Source organism: Miscanthus floridulus, chromosome 9 (genome assembly GCF_019320115.1).
Source record: "Miscanthus floridulus cultivar M001 chromosome 9, ASM1932011v1, whole genome shotgun sequence".
Taxonomy (NCBI): Eukaryota; Viridiplantae; Streptophyta; class Magnoliopsida; order Poales; family Poaceae; genus Miscanthus; species Miscanthus floridulus.
Window position 1 is genome coordinate 92,759,036 of NC_089588.1, and position 20,214 is coordinate 92,779,249.

The 20,214-nt window shown below is 42.6% G+C and overlaps 2 protein-coding genes, 1 long non-coding RNA gene and 1 pseudogene across 4 annotated transcripts; all 4 read right to left on the minus strand.

The window, feature by feature from the left end:
* Positions 1 to 247: 247 nt before the first annotated feature.
* On the minus strand, positions 248 to 2,074 carry LOC136482388 (uncharacterized). Its single transcript, XR_010765058.1, has 2 exons — positions 1,908 to 2,074; positions 248 to 493 (listed from the first exon to the last, which is right to left on the minus strand). It is a non-coding gene; the product is annotated as an uncharacterized lncRNA (long non-coding RNA).
* Positions 2,075 to 2,108: 34 nt separating this feature from the next.
* Positions 2,109 to 5,503, minus strand: LOC136480292 (centromere/kinetochore protein zw10 homolog; annotated as a pseudogene).
* Positions 5,504 to 7,826: 2,323 nt separating this feature from the next.
* Positions 7,827 to 11,398, minus strand: LOC136482389 (G-type lectin S-receptor-like serine/threonine-protein kinase B120). 2 transcript variants are annotated; one of them, XM_066479602.1, is made up of 7 exons: positions 10,050 to 11,398; positions 9,761 to 9,862; positions 9,485 to 9,666; positions 9,195 to 9,402; positions 8,856 to 9,102; positions 8,608 to 8,758; positions 7,827 to 8,532 (listed from the first exon to the last, which is right to left on the minus strand). In XM_066479602.1, the coding sequence occupies exons 1-7, from the start codon at positions 11,377 to 11,379 to the stop codon at positions 8,233 to 8,235; spliced, it is 2,520 nt and encodes an 839-aa protein (XP_066335699.1). In that variant the 5' UTR covers positions 11,380 to 11,398; the 3' UTR covers positions 7,827 to 8,232. The 2 variants fall into 2 exon arrangements, with proteins under 2 accessions (XP_066335699.1, XP_066335698.1); XM_066479601.1 differs by having other exon boundaries at positions 9,761 to 9,871.
* Positions 11,399 to 14,329: 2,931 nt separating this feature from the next.
* Positions 14,330 to 20,214, minus strand: LOC136482391 (ultraviolet-B receptor UVR8-like). Its single transcript, XM_066479603.1, has 15 exons — positions 19,868 to 20,214; positions 19,425 to 19,501; positions 18,802 to 18,880; positions 17,967 to 18,026; positions 17,487 to 17,588; positions 17,304 to 17,397; positions 16,759 to 16,801; positions 16,612 to 16,657; positions 16,491 to 16,531; positions 16,286 to 16,388; positions 16,117 to 16,171; positions 15,939 to 16,005; positions 15,738 to 15,774; positions 14,883 to 14,962; positions 14,330 to 14,771 (listed from the first exon to the last, which is right to left on the minus strand). The coding sequence occupies exons 1-15, from the start codon at positions 20,106 to 20,108 to the stop codon at positions 14,646 to 14,648; spliced, it is 1,251 nt and encodes a 416-aa protein (XP_066335700.1). The 5' UTR covers positions 20,109 to 20,214; the 3' UTR covers positions 14,330 to 14,645.

Sequence of the window (20,214 nt, forward strand, 5' to 3'; positions counted from 1 at the left end):
ATACGCCATCACAAATACGTCTTCTCTTCAGGCACCTTCTTCCTCCGCAGTGACACCAGGCGTGACAGAGGGCTCCATGAACCAGTTTCATTATTAGAGGTGCTGATTTAGATGTAAAACACTTCTCTGGCTGAAAAACTAGATCAGCAACAGAATGACCTTGGTCACCAGATTCCTGCAATAACAAGCCTCTTTATGTATGGAAGAAATGAACCCCACGTTATCCTTGCCCATGGAAACTCTTGGGTTGACCTAAGGAAATAACCAGAGGATTATCATAATCGTATTGTACAAGAATGTTCCTTGCTTTCATCAAGATCTCACTTCTCTTCCGTACAACAAAATGAACTTCAACATCATCAACAAATTGGGTCAACTTGCCATCCTTTCTATCAGGCGAAAGAAACATCATGCTCCTAAGTTTGTTCTCGAATTCAGCTGTACTCCGCACATCTTGGAACTCAATTAGCTTGGATGCCTCATTGGGTACAGCCTGAAAACACATAATTAAAGCATCAGTCAAAAATTACCTGAAACAGCAACAACCGGCTTCCAATGCAAATGTCTATAGACAAGAAAACTTAAATGAGGAAGTTCATAGAACCCTAAGTTTCTTGTAGCCAATAAGGATAGTTTGTAAGTTAGCTCATATCACTCTGTTCTTTTTCAATAGATTTGATTCTTCCCATCATGAAACTACAAAGATATATTTGACTCAAGATTTCAATTGGTGATAAGTTTGATAATACAAAGTGCGAATTAGAGGGACAACGTATTTTCTAGTTATTCTACATATATGTTTTCTGAACCGAGCCATAGCTAGGTTGGTACTGTGGTACATACTACCTACGCCCTAAAAAGGATGCAATTATAGGGGGGTTTTCTAGAACAACGCAGGAGAGTTGCATGTCATTTCATTAAGCCAAGGGAGAAAGTACAAAGCAGGGCAGAGCATACTCCCCAAAACGCTCCATATTAAGAAAACCCGTATCTAAAGTTGACCAAGTTTATAGAAAATAGTGTCAATATTTATGACACCAAATAGGTATACCATGAAAATATATTCCATGACGAATCTAATGACACTTATTTGGTATAAAAAATATATTGGTACTTTTGTGTATAGAGTTGGTCAAACCAAAATGGTTTGACTCGGTATTATACTAGAATTGCATTCTTTTCAAGACGGAGGAAGTAAGTCAAGTCCAATTAATGAGAATATAATCAACAAAACTAACTTCACTAGATCATTATAGAGTGTACTTATAGAATTATACCATGAAAATGTCTACAAACAAGAAAAGAAGAAAAATGAAAATAGGAAGCTCATCGAATCCCAAAGTTGCTTGTAGTAAGGATAGTAACCAAGTTTAGGTCACTTTGTTCCTTTTTCTATCAAATATGATTCTTCCTATTGGAGGACTCAAGTCAAGTGTTCAATTTGAGGAAAGTATAATACTATAACCAAATTAGAGGGTCAACATAACATGAGCTTTAGTGATTTATATACATATTTTGTAACATCACATAGAGCTCACTATTGGAAGCATATACACAGGCCGATGGCTACAAAATCAAAACAAACCATATCGTTGCAGTTGAACCATTCAAAGGATTAATTTATATAGCAAAAGAAAGATTCACAGTTCAATTAACAGTAAACAAAGAACCTATACTTGCTGGAAAGCCCCATATGTTCTAGCAGAAGTAGATGCTTGATGAAGATAATACAAGTTAAGATATAATAGTTTTGTCTCGTATTATAGACACTAGACAGCAAAACTAATCATAATTCACAACGATAGTACTGTAGCAGTGTAGCTGATGAGATATGAGCACTAAAAGAACCACAGGAAATCAAGCAGTTCTTGAGTTCCCTTCCTCTGGTAAATCAGGAAGAACCATACCTTGGAGAGAAAGTGTGTGATAACCAGATCAGAAATTCTTGGCCAGATTAACTTTGCAAAAGACTTAACCCACTTGCTATTTTCCACGCAAATGAATTTGCACGCAAACTTGATGACATCAATTATTCTTGAGTATGGATTTGAACCATCTTTGTCCTTTAACAGTAAAAACCAGCTATGTAAGGTAAACAAGAAGCAAGTTTACTTAATCTGCAGAGTAATGGAAATAAAACTAATTACTGATTGTGGTTCCAGATGAACAAATATCTAATTCCCCTGCTCAATATTGCTAAAAAACAAAATATAATATTTACCGATTGAATTGTTTCTTAAAATGAAGATACACACTCAGCACATATATAGTAATGTGTTGAAAAACTATGGCAAAGGCACACAGCTGACAACAAACTGGGTCAAGGTAGCCCTTGAAAACAGAAAGTTATTACTTAGAATAAATGTATTGACAAACAATTTTCTTTAGAAATCAGGAAACACGATGAAAGCCTTACTTTTATTTCCTCAGAAGGGACTACACTCAAGACTGATACAGAGTGTTCTGGACCACCTTCCTCAAGAACTTCTAGAAACCGTGACCTGTATGTTACTGATTGCTGGAACCAGAATATGTTTCATCATCAAGTCTGCAATTTTTGCCATCCCATAGCCTAGGGCATCAATAGTCTGCGAAACAAAGAAATGAAAAGATATACATTTGGAGTACAATGCTATCATATAATGTGGTTCAACACTGGCAGCAACTGCCATCTCAAAAAAAGGGAAAAAGTCTACTTCAACCCCCCCCCCCCCCCCCACCTTTCATACTTAGTCTACTTCACCCCCCAACTATGAAATCGTCTGTTTTACCCCCTGAACTTTCCAAAATCGTCTATTTTACCCCTTGGGCGGTTTTTCAGCGGCGGCTTTGCTACAGTAACAGCGGGCTTGCTACAGTTACGGTGGGTTGCTACAGTTTCGTCAGTTTTGAATTTCCTTTTTTTATATTTATTTTCGGTGACTTTTTGAAAAATCATAGTAAATCATAGAAAAATCATAAAATGAAAAATCTAATTTTATTGGACTCCACATGAGTAGATCTACACAATGAATATATAATAAAGTATGCTTTAGTACAAATTTTTTTTTTAGCTTTAGATTAATTGGAAAATCCAATTTTGTCTGTAATTAATTGGAATAATTCATAGCTGCAGCTTCTATGGTCCAATTGTGGTGAAATTTTTATGCTATGCTAATTATTGTATGCTTGAACTATAGTAAAAATTTTGTACTTATTGGACTATGTATAACTTAGTTATAGATAAATTCTAATTAATTACAGATAAAATTGGATTTTCCAATTAATCTAAAGCTACAAAAAAATTTGTACTAAAGCATACTGTATTATATATTCATTGTGTAGATCTACTCACGTGGAGTCCAATAAAATTAGATTTTTCATTTTATGATTTTTCTATGATTTACTATGATTTTTCAAAAATTCACCGAAAATAAATATTAAAAAAAATTCAAAAATGCGACACTGTAGCAACTCACCGTCACTGTAGCAACCCTCTGTTACTGTAGCGTAACCGCCTCTGAAAAAACCGCCCAGGGGGTAAAATAGACGGTTTTGGAAAGTTCAGGGGGTAAAATAGACGGTTTCATAGTTGGGGTGGTGAAGTAGACCAAGTATGAAAGGTGGGAGTGTGAAGTAGACTTTTTCCTCAGAAAAAGCCTAGAAGAAAGCGTCTATAGTCTGGGCCTTAAGTAACCTACGTTAGAGATACAGAACTACAGAAGTAAGGCATAAATAGAAATTAGTTGCAGTTAAGGATGCTCCCATCAATTACTTGTTTGTTGTCAGCAAACTCCCCTGTTTACAAGAGAGGAAATTATCAATAAATGGCTAACTTGGATTGATATTTAGATCCTACTTTCTCTCTGAGCAGCATAGGTCTACCCAACCTAGCCATGACACCGCCTTCTGCACAGGCTACCCCTCCAAGGTGCACAACATCGCCCTACCATCTACTCCTTCCAATTCAAAATACTTGTTGCTTTAGCCTCTTCTACTATCTTCAAAATACTTGATGTACAGTATTGAGGTAAATTTGAGTCATTTTTTTCCTATCTTATGCATCCTTAATTCCTTCATTGACTAGTATGGGGGAGAGTGAGCATCAGAGGTGTGCTTTTGGCATAATAAATGACCACTTTATAGAGGATTAAACATTGGTAGGATGGTCATTTCATTTACCTCCTTAGTTCCCATGCAAAAGTTAAAACAACAAGTGTTGTCAGTTTCAATCTAGTCCACACTCCGCAACATATCAAAAGAAGATAGCATATTAACTCAGGGAGCTGGTGCCTGGTGGAGCTTCTAGTGTCACAGATATCTTTTTTCCCAAAGTTGTCGCAATTTTAGCTGGCGAAGGATTACATCAGTGTCTGAAATGTCCAGCACAACAGCCCACAAGGCCACAATCCTTGAACAACAGCTATCTTTAACAACAATTGTATTCATCATTTCTATAGCGATGCAGCTTAAACTATGTACAGCTTATGTTCCACTCAGTGTCCATGAAAAGCTCCCAACTAAGTTCCATTACCAATTGCATATTTTGTTTACAAGTTAGGATGGTCAAATTTACTGGAGCAGTCAAGCTGTGATGCAGAAGTACCGACTGAATTTTCTCAGTAAAACTCACCTCCAATGCCTGCAGGGCAACATGAAGCTCAACACCATAACTTCCACCAGAGTGGCGTCTCGGAGTAGCCCTCACCACCACCTTACCTCCCTCTGGCGCAAATTCCGCACACTCCTCCACATTCTTTGCAAGCCCCACTTGCAGCTGTATCACCATCATAAGGACAACCCAACAACAACAATTAGCACAAATGCAAACCCTGACATAAGTTGAATCATTCTAAAGTGGAATTTCCTCATCACCTCGTCGACAAGTTGCTCCCAGTCGCTCCTGAGGAGCCCAAATACGACCGGATCATCTTGAGCAGATTCAGATCGCTCGGGATCGATCAGGAGGGTCTTGAGTTCAGCGACCAGCGGCAGTGTCAAGGGGGCTTGCTGCGGCACGGGCCTCGCGGAGGCGGGCAGCGAGCGAAGCAATTGTGGAGGCAGCGGCGAGGTGCTCCTGGTGCTCGGCGAGCTCGCGGCAGGCGGCGAGGAGGCGGTCGATCGGCAAGGGCCCTAAGGTCGGAGAGGTCGGGCGAGGAGGCGAGCGGGGCAAGCGTAGGGTCAAGGGAGGACTCGAGGGAGGCGGAGGAATCGGCGGCGGAGGCTGCGCGGAGGAGCGCATTGGCGAGGGCCCCGTGATTAGAGGCAGCGAAGGAGAGGGCCGAGGCGTGCAGGCGGTCGGAGCGGAGGCGTAGGCGGTCGATGAGGAGGCGGAGGTCGGGCCCTGAGAGGGGCGTGGACGGATCAGAGGCATCGGCTGTGGTGGAGAGGAGGAGCTCGCGCACGTTGTCGACTGCCATCGCCGCCGGCGGCGAGGGGGTGCTCGGCGGCGGCGCAAGGATCCGGACGGGCTTGGCTTGCTGACTTGAGCAACTGCGCTGCGGGAAGGAATTTTCCGCGTGTTGAGAACTTGAGATCTGTATTTCGTCAGATTTGCCGTATTGCCCCTAACCATTTTGTTTCTTTCAAGTTTGAACCTTTAGATCTTTGCTAGAAGAATTCAATTTTCAAGTTTAAGTTTGCATTAAGAGCTATAGCAAACTAGCAACATGGCCCCTCTTGGTAACAGTAACTCTCCGGCAATTTCATATCCATGCATACGTGCCAATTTGAAGCCGAACCATTTAGGCACAAATGTAGGGGGGGCTACCACTGCCAAGTTGGATTTTGTGAATTTTATCCAACCTATTGTCATGTGGTTCATGCAATGGACAATCGGATCAAAATTCCAAACCAAGTTAGCAATTTACTATGGTGAAATGCTAACTTGAAAATTTTTGGCATTTTCATATCTTTGTTAGGTTGTCATCCATTACCAAAAAGATGGTGGCTGAAAGTCCTAGTTTAATTTTGGTGATTGAGTGACAACTAGTGAAATAATGCTTTGCTTGAGTTGCTAAGCTAGGTTAGTCCTTGAGATGAAATTGAGCTAAGATAGGAGCATGGTGGAGATGATACTGACCACAGTGCAAGTATTCAACAGGGAAGAAGAGTTGCAGTTGCAAAGAGTTACAAGTTCTAAGGAGTTGAAAACAAGACCGAAGCCAAAGATACGATCTATAGGGGTTTTGTTTCGTCGGCTGAGGTGCAATAGAGTGTACAGTCAAGTTTAGAATAGATAGTCGAACTATAAAGTCATTATGGTTATCTAATATCACTAGGTGAGAACTAACGGTACAGATGAATGACCTAGTGACATGGTGAGGAAGCAAGAGAAAATGATTTGAAAATGGTAACTTAATGCTAAAAGGTATTGTGATCCTTTAGAACACGTTTGGAGTTAGCATATTTGAAAAGATGTTTAAGAGAAAGGCTTAGTGCAGGGTTTCTGCACTCACTGGATTTTTCTAATGCCCCTATGGGGGAGCACCAGAGCTTAGGTTCCACTGTTAATTTCGTTGGGGCTTTTAACTGGGCACCTATTCTTCCGGTGACCACCGGAGCACCGGAAGAATAGGTGGACACATGGCGGCAATCGGCAAAGGATGGCAATGTGCTGGAGTTTTCAAATTGCATCTGCATTTTGTCTGGTAAGGGTCCAAAGTGTCCTGGTGGTTCCTAGAACCAGGGACGGATCCAGAAAAAAAATTAGGAGGGGCTGAACAAAAGAATAGAGGTTTTTTTTTTATCTTCTCTTAACTTTAGCCTATCCTACTTAATACATATATGCATAAAATTTCAAAAGAGGACTTAGGGGGGCTCCACATGCCCAGGATCGGTAGGGGGGGCTAGAGCCCCCCCAGCCCCACCGCTGCCTCCGTCGCTGCCTAGAACCTTCTCCAGAGAAGTTTCAAACCCATTGGATTTCTCTGGTAGTGTCTCTAGGGGAGCACTAAAGCAAAGGCTCCAGGGTGTTCCTCTCTGCAACGAGTTCTCAGACACCAAATTTGTCTAGTGGGTCACCGGAGAGAGCACTAGAGAAAACAAGAAAATCAACTTCACTGCATGGAATTTTTCCAGAGAGTGAGTGGGCACCGGATTTCTCTGATGTTGGCGATTGGGGAGCACCAGATAAAAGAATCCCCCAACGGCTAGTTTTGAATAGTGTCAATGACTGTTAACTGGTTATTGGGGTAGCTCCGGTAGTTTTCGTCAATGACCACCAGAGCTTTCAAGTATTAGCTCAAACAACCCATTGAAAATGAGTAACGACTAGTCCTTGAGGGGGCTTATAAATATAGTGTGTGGTTGGCCTTTTCAGCTCTCTTGTCTATTTATACTGATCACCACTCACACCTAGAGGTCAAGAACACGTTTCACTCACTTTGCTTACGTGAGACTGCATATTAGAGTGAGATTGGAGAGAGATCTAGTGTATTTACTTTGAGAGTTAGCGTCAGTGGTACTAGTTCATCGTCCTACGGTTTTCTTATTTTTATTGGTGGTTTTTTGAAAGGAAGTAGCTATATTAGAATCGAAGCAACGGCTCTAACAAAGTGCAGCTATTTTTAGCTGGTACCTTTGCTACCGACCAGTGCGTGCGTGGCATACCTGGCCAAATCAAAGCATCCACGGAGTCCCAGGCGTGCACTCTTCATCGTTGGGTGCACACACACACACACACACACAAAAAAAAAAAAACTTGAGCACCCTTCACACCTGAAACATTACTCTTTCTGTTCCACGAGCACATTGCAACACGAAGAAAGTCTGAAACCAACGGGTTCATCATGCTACAATCCTGAGAGTTGAGACGTGTCATGTTAACAGCAGGTCGAATTCAGGCACCGGACAGATCCTGTGATTAGGAAATTTGTAGAGGACGAGCAGAAAGGATACATGGGATAGAATACATGAGAGCAACCAGGATAACATGAGTAGATAACATTCAGCTAGACATGTTGAGAAATGGCTTGGCATCAAGACACGCAGAGTTTACCTTGTCCGAGGTACGTGTACTACCCGGACACAGGCAGATACATATGCTGTACTAGACTTAACTTGTAACACGGTTATATGAAAGGTCACTCAACCCTAGGGATGTGAGGTGTTTATCTTTCTCCAGTTATTCTCTACTGGAGCTGAAAGGCGATGCATTACCCTTGTAACACAGTTGTTCAAAAGCAGTGTCGGTTTCTGTTCGATATGGTTGTACGAAGCACTGAAATCTGCGGAGGAAGTACCTGATCACCTCTAGCGCCCCTCCGGTGTTGCGAGGGTCATATCAATTACGCAGCTTTCTCCTCCTCCTGCTTCACCAGTTTCATAATGCCTCCTTGCAAAGTATGTAGGCTCCCTAGGCTGTGGGAGCTCTATGCCTTCGTTATCAAGGCTCGCGACCACCCATGGCATAGGTGGACGAGCATTTGGGTTGTCTTGCACCAACAGGAGTCCGATGTGGATACATCGTAGACTTTCGCCAAGTGAAGAGCCCTCAACAATCGATGGATCAACCAAGTTCCGCATGTTTCCATCCTTCCATAATTTCCATGCCTGAGTCAATGATCACGTCAAGGTTGCATTTCATATGGGTCAAGTTTTAACTTTTGAGAACCTGAAAGTACTTACGTAAGCTATAAGGTTGGGTGAGCCTGTGACTGGGCCTGTCGTGCTGACCTTTGAGCCACTCACAATCTCCAGAAGCAAGACACCAAAGCTATAAACATCGGATTTGACAGAAATGATGCCTTCCAATGCATATTCTGGTGCCATGTAACCACTTTTTTGGAAGATGAGCACACATCACAATTTTAACTAATTAGTTCAAGAACAATGGTGTGTTGCTTCAAAATTACTTCATGTATGAAATCACTCACAAAGTTCCAATGACCCGATTAGTACTTGTGGTACTTGATTGTTGCTCGTTGACAATGAAAGTCTTGGCTAGACCAAAGTCAGATATTTTGGGGCTCATTTCAGCACCCAACAACACATTGCCTGCTTTGAGATCTCTATGAATTACTGTCAATCTTGAATCTTGGTGGAGATATAGAAGGCCTCTAGCTACACCTTTGATTATCATGAATCTTGTGGGCCAGTCAAGCAGTGATTTTCTTGCAGCATCTGTCAAGGGTAGAATCAAATGAAGTTCTTATCAGTGCTTCATGTTTCTTTCATCAAAAGTTGAGCTTTTGCAAGAAGTGAACAGAACGTACTGAACAGGAAGGCATCCAAACTTTTGTTAGGAAGGTATTCGTAAATCAATAGTTTTTCATCTGCATGAATGCAGAAACCTAGAAGTTTAACTAAGTTTCTGTGCTGCAACTTGGCAATCAGAGCTACTTCATTTTTGAACTCCACTGCCCCTTGGCCAGAACCTTTGCCAAGCCTTTTCACAGCGATTTCCTTATCTCCCAATGTTCCCTGAATAAATGAAAGGTTCTTGAATGTTAGAAATTACATTACTTTCCAACCACCAAAAGTTACCAGCAAAAGCCTTGCTTACCTTGTAAACAGTACCAAATCCTCCTTGTCCAAGTATGGTGGAATCAGAGAAATTCTTTGTTGCAGTGGCAATTTCTCTAAAGCTATATGATGGCAATTCTACACTTTCACCAGCAACTTCATTAGCAGTGCTCATATCTCCTAGCATCAGTCTATTCTGGATCTCTGTATTTCCTTGTTTGTCTGAAAGGAACACAGGGGATTTGATACAGTTTCTCCAGTTTGCAAGAACTAGAGAAAGCAAATAAAAAGGGAAGAAAATACTTCTCTTGTCTACCTCTAAACCAGTAGGTACAAATAACCCCTATGCATATGAATACAAGGAAACTTGTCACAGCTGGCAGTGCAATTTCTAGGGTTTTGGTCTTTGTCATGTCACCTGCAAAAACTAATTCATGGAGAATCAACAAATTATTTCCAATCCACAGACTATATGTGAGTATTTCTCATGCAACACCTCCTTTAGTTTAACGCTTCACAAATATAGATCCCTCTTCACTTTACCAGGAAGAGTTCAAAAACCTATCTGGGAAGATAAACATACAATTAATAGCAATAAATCATACCGCTTGATTTGTTGATCCGAATATAGAGGGTCTCCCCTCCTTGGCTATACCTCTCCATGTCAATCATCTTCCCAGTCCATATCAAGCACCTTGTGTCATCGCCATTGATGCCTTTGGTGCTCATGTTGGCATGAGCATATGCCACACAGGAGCAGTTGCTCCAGCATTCAGCTGCACACTCATCAAAGCTTTTGTTCCGGAGGAAGATGAAATGATCAGGGGCCTTCATGTGTGGCAAGGTCAAGAAACCATGTCCACCACATCTTAGCGCCGTCTTCTGGCGACATCCCTGTGAAAATCTGCCACTGACCCAGCCTTCATCATCATTTGGCTCAAAACCATCAAGGCACTTGCATGTTGGGGCAGTTCCAGTGTTGTCACAGTAACCATAAGGACCACAGTAACCATACTCATTGCACTTATGTGCAGGCTGTGTGTACAAGCCTGTCCATACTGACATGTTACTGTCCCAGCTTAGAATATTTACCTTGCCTGAGTAATTTATCTCCATTCTAATCAGCAAAGACAAGCTGGCAATCGGCATGCCGAAGGACATGTATACCTCCTCATCGGCGTCACGATGTAGTGCCATGTAAATGGTAGAATGAAGGCTTTCCATGTAGCCACCGAGAAGGAAATAGCTAGTCCACACTGGGCTTCGACGGTGCGGTCTTGTGCCATTCCAAATGAACTGCTGCAGAATACTGTTGGGGTCTGCACCATAGGAGAAGACCCCAGGGGATGGGTCCTGCAGGCCATTCCAAGAAATGAGGTGTTGTATTTGATGCATCTTGTGGCTGATCCTAAGTTTCATCCCAGGCAGAAGAGTATCAGATGGATGGTCGAAGCTCTGCCATAGTGTGGTGCGGTTAACGTTGCCCAATGACCGGAGGATGAAGTTTCCGGTGTTTTCTAGTGTGGCTTCTGCAGAGACGGTGGTGGCAGGTGAACAACTGATGGCATTGGCTTCTGTTGTTGAACTCCAAAGGACACGGCCATTGGCATCAGACAGGACAAGGTTTGTGCTACTGTGCAAGGCGAGCATTGCAGACGAAAGATCAGTGATTGGTGCACCACGGTTGGCAACCCACACAACGGTGCGCTGCGGGATGTTGTTATACCATATACCAAGGTAATAGTGTTTCTTGGTGGATTTGGATGGGGAGAAGAAGCCCAGGGCGAAGGTGCCATCATCGGACACAAGAGTGTTACCTGGGGAGAGCGGCCTGCCGGGGACAAGGCTATTGCGGGATGCGCATAGATGCATCAAGTTGAATGAACATGAAAGAAACAAAAGGATGGCATCGATGGAAACAGAACGCACTGGCATTCTCAGCCTCCTAGGCAGTAAGCAGTTAGGGACCATGGAAAATGATCATGAAATCATGGAAGAGGGAGTATTATAGGAATCTGTGGGTGAGGTTGCCTGGAGAATTGGACTACAAGGAGCAAAAGAGTGGTTGAGTTGTCCCAAAATTAGCAGCCTCACAAGGTGCCAGTGTTTTTGCTGGAGACGCTACTAATCATGCTGCCTTTCTTTTATTTTTATTCATTTACTGGTCCTCTAGATTCTAAGCTATTGGTTAAAAAAACATTCAGAACACGTGCTCCATAATAACAGAAAGAATCGACAATGTAATGTGACCAAGGGTTACATGAACAAAGCAATACGAGGAGAACTAAAGCATTGAAACTACAGGAAAGCAACCAGAGCTGACACAGCAGCCTCCAGCATGAACTCATTCAAGCCTTTTTATGCAAAGATTTCTGGTTAGGATGAGCCGATGCAGAGCTTCGTGTTTGTTACCTGGCACATACCTACTGTGTCCGAGATGCCCACACAATTAAGTCATCATGATATGAAACTAACTACCCGAATCAATTCCACCACAAATCTTGAGCTCATCATGATATGAAACTAACTACCCGAATCAATTCCACCACAAATCTTGAGCTGATGACATGACATCATCATGATGACCTACGTTGCCCCTTGTTTCAAGCAATTAAGTCATCATGATATGAAACTAACTACCCGAATCAATTCAATTCCACCACAAATCTTGAGCTGATGACATGACATCATCATGATGACCTACGTTGCCCCTTGTTTCAAGCTTTCAATGCGCGTATAGCTAGTAATCTGAATACACAAGTTTTCTTAGCAGAATTTAGCGTCGAGAATATGTCCTTCAAGTGGGTCCACAGGCTTCGGTTCGAATTGTAAATGGCACGGGGTTTACACTACTACACAGAATCTTTTACGAGGCGTTTTCAAATTGGTCTCGGCCACCCGTCTCGGTTATTCGTGGTAGGGCAGCCGGCCCAGCAACCACGTCGGTTAATCGTTAACCGAGACAGGCAACCTAACGTGACCGCCTTGGTTAATATTTATTAACCGAGGCGGTTTCCCTAACGTAACCACCTCTGTTAATACATTAACCGAGGCGGTCAACTTATAAGGCCGCCTCGATAAATAGTGGCCTAGCTCCCAGTCCAGGCAAAGTCCATATCCATTATTCTACTGGGCTCATATATAACCAAGCCCCTATTCTTCTCACCTCCCCAGGCCTCTCTCCCGGCCGCACCCTTCTTCACACCTCGCACCCCTCCTCTACGGCGCGCAGCCAGCCACGCCCTTTCCCTCCCCTCTCGGGCCGCGACCCAACCCTTCCTCTACGGTGCCCCACCCTTCCCCCCCTCCACAGCAGGCAGCGGCGCCCCACCCTTCCCCTCCTCCTCAGGTGGTCGAGCAGGCACGCCGCGCGCGCGGGGGCCCTTCCGACGGCGGGCGAGCCACGGCGGCTCCTCCCTCCTTCACCAACGGCGGCTCCTCTCCCACCCTCGGCGTGGCGGCGGGGCTCCCTCTCCCTCCGACGGCGCGGCCTGCCTCTCCCTTCTCCGGCGGATCTGGCGTCTTCTCCCTCCTCGAGCAGCGCGGATCCTTCGGCGACATGAGTGTGGAGGCCAGATCCGCGCATGGGCAGGCCCGATCCGGCGGCGGCTCCCTCTTCTCCTCCCCTAGCGGCGCGGATCCGGCGGCGACGCACGCAAGGAGTCCGGATCCGGCGACGGCGGCGCGTGGGAAGGTCGGATCCGGCAGCGTCTCCCTCTCCTCCCTCCCCGAACGGCGCTGATCCTGCTTCCCCGGCGGCGGGGAGCATGCAGGGGCGGCGGCGCGAGGCCTAGATCCAAACACGGTTTGGGCTTCGACCTTTTTTTCTTTTTTTTTTTTGTTATTTTAATTTGATTAGCCTAGGCGGGCATTTGAACCGCCTAGGTTAAGATTGATTTAGTGTGACCTTTCGACCGAGGCGGATGAGATGCCCGTCTCAATAAATCATTTTTGTCCAGCTCGGTTAAGATTTCTGTAGTAGCGTTAACTTACATTCAATTTGGGACAAAAAAGTGGATAACCTGTTAAGGTCTAGAGAAATGAAAGTTGTGTGTGTGTATATATATATATATATATATATATATATATATATATATATATATATATATATATATATATACACACACACACACACAAAAAAGAAACGTACCAGTTCCTACAGTTCATCAGAAGTGACGACTGGTGAGAGATGAGGAGGCAAAACCAGCTTATAAGTTTTAAGCAGGGGTAAACCAGCTTATTTCTTATAAGCAGAGGTGACTTATAAGTTGGTGGTATTTGACAAAATCAGTCACTTATTTTACTTTTTAACTTATAAGTAGATGACTTATTTGGAACAAAACAGGTCCCTAGTGTTCCTGCAACTGCACCTGCAGAGAACCTCAGTAAGTGAGGGTGAGTCGTGGGAGCATCCAACCAAACCACCCTTTCTTCCACAGGATTTAATCGACGTTCACCTTTTTTTAACCTCATTTCAGCGACAGAGAGAGGGGACAGGGAGGAAGAGCCGGAGATTGCACTTGCACCAGGGGGAGGGAGAGGTGGCGGGGTTCAGGGACGGCAGGGTGGTCGGCAGTCGGCGGCGCCGGCGCTGGCGCTGGCGCTGGCGGAGGATGCTAAGAGGTCACGAGCCTGGCCTGGCAGTCTCCCAGGCGCATGAGGCAGGACGGCAGCGAAGGTAGGCAGCTGGGCCGGCGTTTGCAGTTGGACCATCCAGGGTGTTGGGCTCTACGCTCTAGCCATAAGGTGGGCGGAGCAACGCTTCCTGGGCCAGCGTTTGGCTCTAGTGATAAGGTTGGTACATGGTAGCAGCACCCTTTAATTTTTTTCTTTTATTGGTTTTGTATAAAAGGAAAAAATTGAAGCCAGTCAAGCACTCATCATGTACACGAACAGCCTGCTGAGATATCAGGCAATGGATTTCTTAGTAGCTGGCAAAACAATACATACATAACCACCCAATAAATGAAGGAATGCTATACAATGACATGTAACTCTGATGCATCACAAAATGCATCCAGTTCATCCCTTATTCTGTTTAATTTACATCCCCTCACAGGGGGTGTTATCACTCTGTTCTATATTTCTCTTCACATAGATGCAGGTCCAATATCAGAGCTTCTTTCTGCTGTTTATGTGCATAGAATTTGATAATTAGTCCAAGTCTCCAAGACATGCTGATCTGGTGTCTGCAGTGTCAGTCAGTCCTCGGAGTACTCGTAAATTGCACCAGTATGATTGAAGCCACACGATACATGGACCGCTCTTGCATTCTTGCCAAAGGGAACCATCATAGGTTCAAAATAGTCTACGTCGCTTCCATGTCCCTGCAAGTAGCAAGGCAGTTTGACCATATGACTGGCGTCCTGTGGGGATTATGCATGCTGCACATCATCACCATCAAGTAGAAACAATTGTAGTGGTAGAAAGCAACTCACTAGCTGTCCACCGGAAGAATGCCCCTCTTCAAAAAAAGTTCCATTGGCGCCTCCCCAACCCCATGTGTAAATGTCATCACCTGGATGTTTTGAGGTGCTCAGAGCACAAAGCGATAAAGTATAGCTGAAAAAAAAATCTTTTGACAACTAAAACTACCCAATACATAACACAGCCAATCTTGTCATCCATTCACCTTAAAAAGCTAGACCAAAAGAAGAAAAAAAATGAACTTCACTTGATACTCTGCCCCAAAAACCTTACATTATCCATATTGGCACAGTTTGGGCCACTACCCAGAACCCTGCCAGAGCCTTCGTTGTTTTTAATAAATTTACAGTCCTTTTTATACCTAGAACTATGAGTTCAGAAGATCCAATATCAATTTTTAAAGATACACAGTTAATCTGATTCAACCAGCAAATGACCTTTAGGACCTGTTTGGAAGGGGGGGTTGGGATCCAAATCTTTGGGATACAGTTCAAATTTTGACCTAAATCCAAGAAATTCCTAGACCAGTTCCTAGCAGTATGTTTGTTAAAAGGTTAACACTCACCATAGTAGGCACATTGCTAATCTGACCCTCAGACAGACAAGTGTCAGATTATAGTAAACACAAAAGAATTCAACTCAAAAGTGTCTGTCACATCAAAGTATAGTCTAGTCTACTGTTCTATATTATTCTTGCTAGAGCTTTTAAAACAACCTTTTTGACCTACAAGATACTATCAAAACAAACCATGTATGGAGCCCTTGATTGAGACAGCTGTTGTCAAGACTAAAAAAGGAGTTTCTGTTAGCATTTCCTACTAATTAGAACCAACATACTAGTGAAAAAGAAGCATAAATTATGATACCTGAAATTACAGCTGTGTGCTTCCAACCACAAGATACCTACAGAGGGCAAATGGTCAAGGACTCCATGTCCAACATACATTTGAGAGCTTAAATGCCCAACATACATTTGAGAGCTTAAATGTCCAACATACATCAAACAAGAACTGTCTTTAAGTGGTGCAATATATAAAAATATGAGATAGGTGCCCAGAAGCACAAACCTTAGATACAGGAAGTTTAAATAGCGAGCTTTTCAAAATTTCTGGAGAGCGAACCATATCTGTACCTCTGGTTAGAGATAATCATGTAAGAATACAACTTCGGCATTGGATGCACACTGATATAGGTAGGATACAAGATGATGTACGAAAGTTCTTGAAAAAGTCATAGATGAAATACCCCAGACCAAGGCAGCCATTTTCATTTGAACCCCAAGAATACAGATCACCGCTATCTGTAAAAGCATCAGCATATATGTTTCAAAATTGTATGACAAGTTAACAGCTGAAAATTTTGATAATTCCACATTAACAAAATACAAAACAAAGATTGCATCAAACACCAATACCTGTTACGACACAAGTATGATAACCTCCACAAGCAACTTCTTCTGAAAATGGTATCTCTTCAACAATATTTGGTCTGAATGCTTCGTTTGATCTTCCAAATCCCTAAAATGTTTTGTTAAATCCAAGGAAATGAAGGGAGATAAAAAAGCATTTTGGTAAGGGAAGGGAAAAAACAAATGCCAAGGTGGCCTGATTGGATACCACCTTCTCAGTCTTCTGCCCAAATATGAATAAAGTACCTTTTTCTGCAATTTTGACATAGGGAAATCATAAGATGGGTAATTGTGATTTGTACAATTTGAATATTGCTTTTCTGTATGCTTACCATCAATGCAAGCTGAGTGCAACATTCCTGCAGCTATCTTTTTAATCTAGCCAATCCATAAACAAATAGAAATAGAAGACAATCACTACATAACAATAAGAGAACCTTTTCTGATTAATAGGCATGTTGAGTTTCAAGTCAAAATACCTTGATACCATCAAAGTTTTTGATCAATCTTGGAGTATATTCACTACACAAGTGAAGATATAGTTATCAATCTATTATCTTTCAAACAATTTAAAACCATATAGTACAAACATATCCAGAATCGTCAGACCTATTTTACCCTAAGATATCTGACAGAAGCCTTCCAAGTTTCAAACTTCTGTATCTATATGTCATCAGGCATTTTACTCAAAACTCACACTACAATACTACATATCTGACAACCTTGTTCAGTTTAAGGAGCACAAACAATACCCATATATGCCACACCAATTCATTCGTCACAAGCTTTAACTGCTTAAGATATTTAGAAGGCCCATTCCCTCTTAAAATCATGCACATAACTCTCTTGTGCACTTAGGCACGCCAGCTTGTAGTAGAAAATTTTCCATCGCTTATGGTTATGGATTTTCTTATCTTCTTAATAGATGACAGTGAATCATTCCATGACATAGAGTACATACACAATTAAGTTCCAGCACAAATTTTTTACAGAGTAAGTTTTTACGAAATATATTTTAACATACCTTGAGGTCAGAGAAAATCCCAGGATGCTAGATTGACGGCCATGTCCGAACCTACCAGAACCAGCAGCTCCCCAACTCAAGACTTCACCTTTCTCTTGAGAAGTAAATGATAGCAGAGATTTAGACTCTTGAAGGTAGAAATATTCAAATACAACTGGTATAAAGCACCAATTTCTTAGTCACCTGTAACAGCAATTGAATGCTCTGATCCCAGAGCAACCATTTTTACTCTGAAGTCAGTCAAACAATCAACCTTTGCTGGGGTAGAAACTACTTTACCTGCCCCTAAAGAAAGAAAAACTCCATCTCAGAAATAAAACTGCCAAAAGGATAATTGATGGAAAATTTTCCTTAGCACGATCTACCATAGTCCCTAGCAATATCTTAATAGAAACATGATTATGCTGCGTGAAAAAATAATATAAAGACATGTATGGTGAGTTGAAACAGTGGTCAAGTAATACCAAATTGCTATGAAGCTATCTATTAGGATTTCCTAAACTCATACAGAGATTTTATTATTTTTTGTGGGATCAAGCACTCATCAATGTCAGTAAGTTGCTGTTGATAGTGTCAGAGTATAATAGATACCAGAACATTCAATTATGATATCACATTAATAAGTGGCATTAAGGAAGTAAAGACCGGGGATGACACTATTACCTTTACCAAGGCCAAGCTGGCCACCTGAGTTTCTGCCCCAAACAAAGAGCTTACCATCCGCTGTTCAAGAAAGTCAAAACACAAAATTTTAGTGGAGATTGGTAATACAATTATTACAATGCAAATATGTGCAGCACAAATAAATTTGGGAAAGAAATAGAAGAGATGGTAATCACACTTCTTTTCTGTTAGACTTATCCAGATATCAGTAAAACATTATTATAGTGTAATGTGTTGTATGCTGCAGTGCAGCATTCAGTGACAATAACCTTAAAAAAATAAATACATTTTACAGAGCATATCACAGCTCAATTAGCAAATGAGCAATAACATATTTCAATTAAGGTGCTATCGCACTTAGGTCTAGGGAGAGTGTACAAATCCATATGGCCCTTTTTGCTTGAAAGTGCAACCTACCCAATATGTATTTTGGTTTATCAAATCCGTTGTCAATATCTAGTAGAGTAACTGGGGCTATAATAAATATTATAATGAACTTATTACAGCACCATACCCACATGTAGCTTCCAAGCGATAAATGGCAATATTCTTGAATCATGAAGACTCAGCACTAGATTAATATTCAAACAACTAGAAAGGCCAAAAAAGTTTATTTCCTCATCCCGTACTTGTGTGTTTTGGCCCACACAAACAAGAAGCAAGGAAGCACAAACTTCTACACCCGAGAAGCTTGAACTACCTGCTGCTCCATTAAAAATCTATAGTAACAAAGAAGATGGCTCCCTCCCTTCCGTCTGCTATCATCAGTTAATAAATTCACCTTATTATGGTGAATAAAATCAGGCACCTAGAGAATCTAATTATTTTCTATTACCGGTAACTGCACAAGAATGATGGTTGCCAGCTGAAACTTCTACAACTCTCTCGTGAAATCCAGAAACTTCAACAGGCTCCTACATGAAAAGGAAAAAATAAATTATATACTGTAGACAAAGGAAGGACACAGTATGTGGAATAATCAAATTCATATGGTTCGTAGCTTATAGAAAAAAAAAACATCAAATTCATTCAAAGCACGGATAGGAAAACCAAAGCTATTGAAGTTATACAGAAATAAAGTGTAAATAAATGTTGTCAATGACCAGTAATACCTGCTTTGCTTCTTAAGTCTGATGTATCTAGCAACTGATGTAAATGACTAAACTTGACTCTAAAAAGTGCCAGTAAAATAATATTGTCTACTTCGAAGGGTATCCAAGCCCTCGCGGTAATACAAAATGTACTTTTTTACTGAAATGCATGATAAGTCCTAAGTAAATTGGTTAGCGTTGTATGAAATAGGAGACACGATTGTTCCCCCCAGTTAAATGTTAATGCATGCAGCTTTCAATTACTTAGCCAAGGTTTTTTCTTCCCTCAGCTAGGATCCATGCCAAAGTTCTGCTAATAGACAATGTGGAAGCAAACATATGAAATAAGATGGGCAAGAATCAGTACCAGTGTATGTGTAACAGAGGATCCTATCCCGAGCTGCCCAAAGTCGTTCAGCCCTGTAGCAAACAACCGCCCACTCTCTGCATAAAAACAGAAAGGAAAACCTCTGCCGCATCACGACACCACAATTCAAACAGAAATAAAAAAATGCTGATTGTTCACTTGCTTATGCTAATTTATTGGCCGGAAGAGCAGGGCAATGTGACATTGTGTATTAGTATAACAACGATCACTCCAACTCAGAGCATATGGTCAAAATCAGCTCATTACATATCTAGCAATGTTAGTATGGTAGGTAAAAATAAAATCATTTTAACTGCGTGAACCAAGACAATGAATCAGCTCTAGCATGATCTCTGCTCTCGTATAGTCGTATTACTAGACGGGCAGATGGTGATGTTAAGTGAATGAAGATGAAAAGGTGGGGAAGGAAAGCGGGGGCTTACGGGTCAGAAAGAGGGTGTGTGCGCCGCCACAGGCGAGGGAGGCGAGCGGGTCGGCGGCGCGGGCGAGGAAGAAGGGGCAGACCGTGGGGCTCCACCGCGACTCCAGCGCGCCCAGCCCCAGCCGCCCGTAGTCCCCGTTCCCCCACAGCGCCGCCACCCGCTGCCGCGGCGCCTTGGAGACGGCTGCGTCCGACGAGAGCCACCGCAGCAGCGGCGGACACCGCCTCGTCGCTCGCCACATCGCGCTCGGGCCGGAGCGGAGAGAGGAAGGTGGAGCTCGTGGCGACGGCGAGCCCACGTCGGCGACACAGGACCCAAGACAGCGTTCGCTCGCAGGCGTTTCCAGA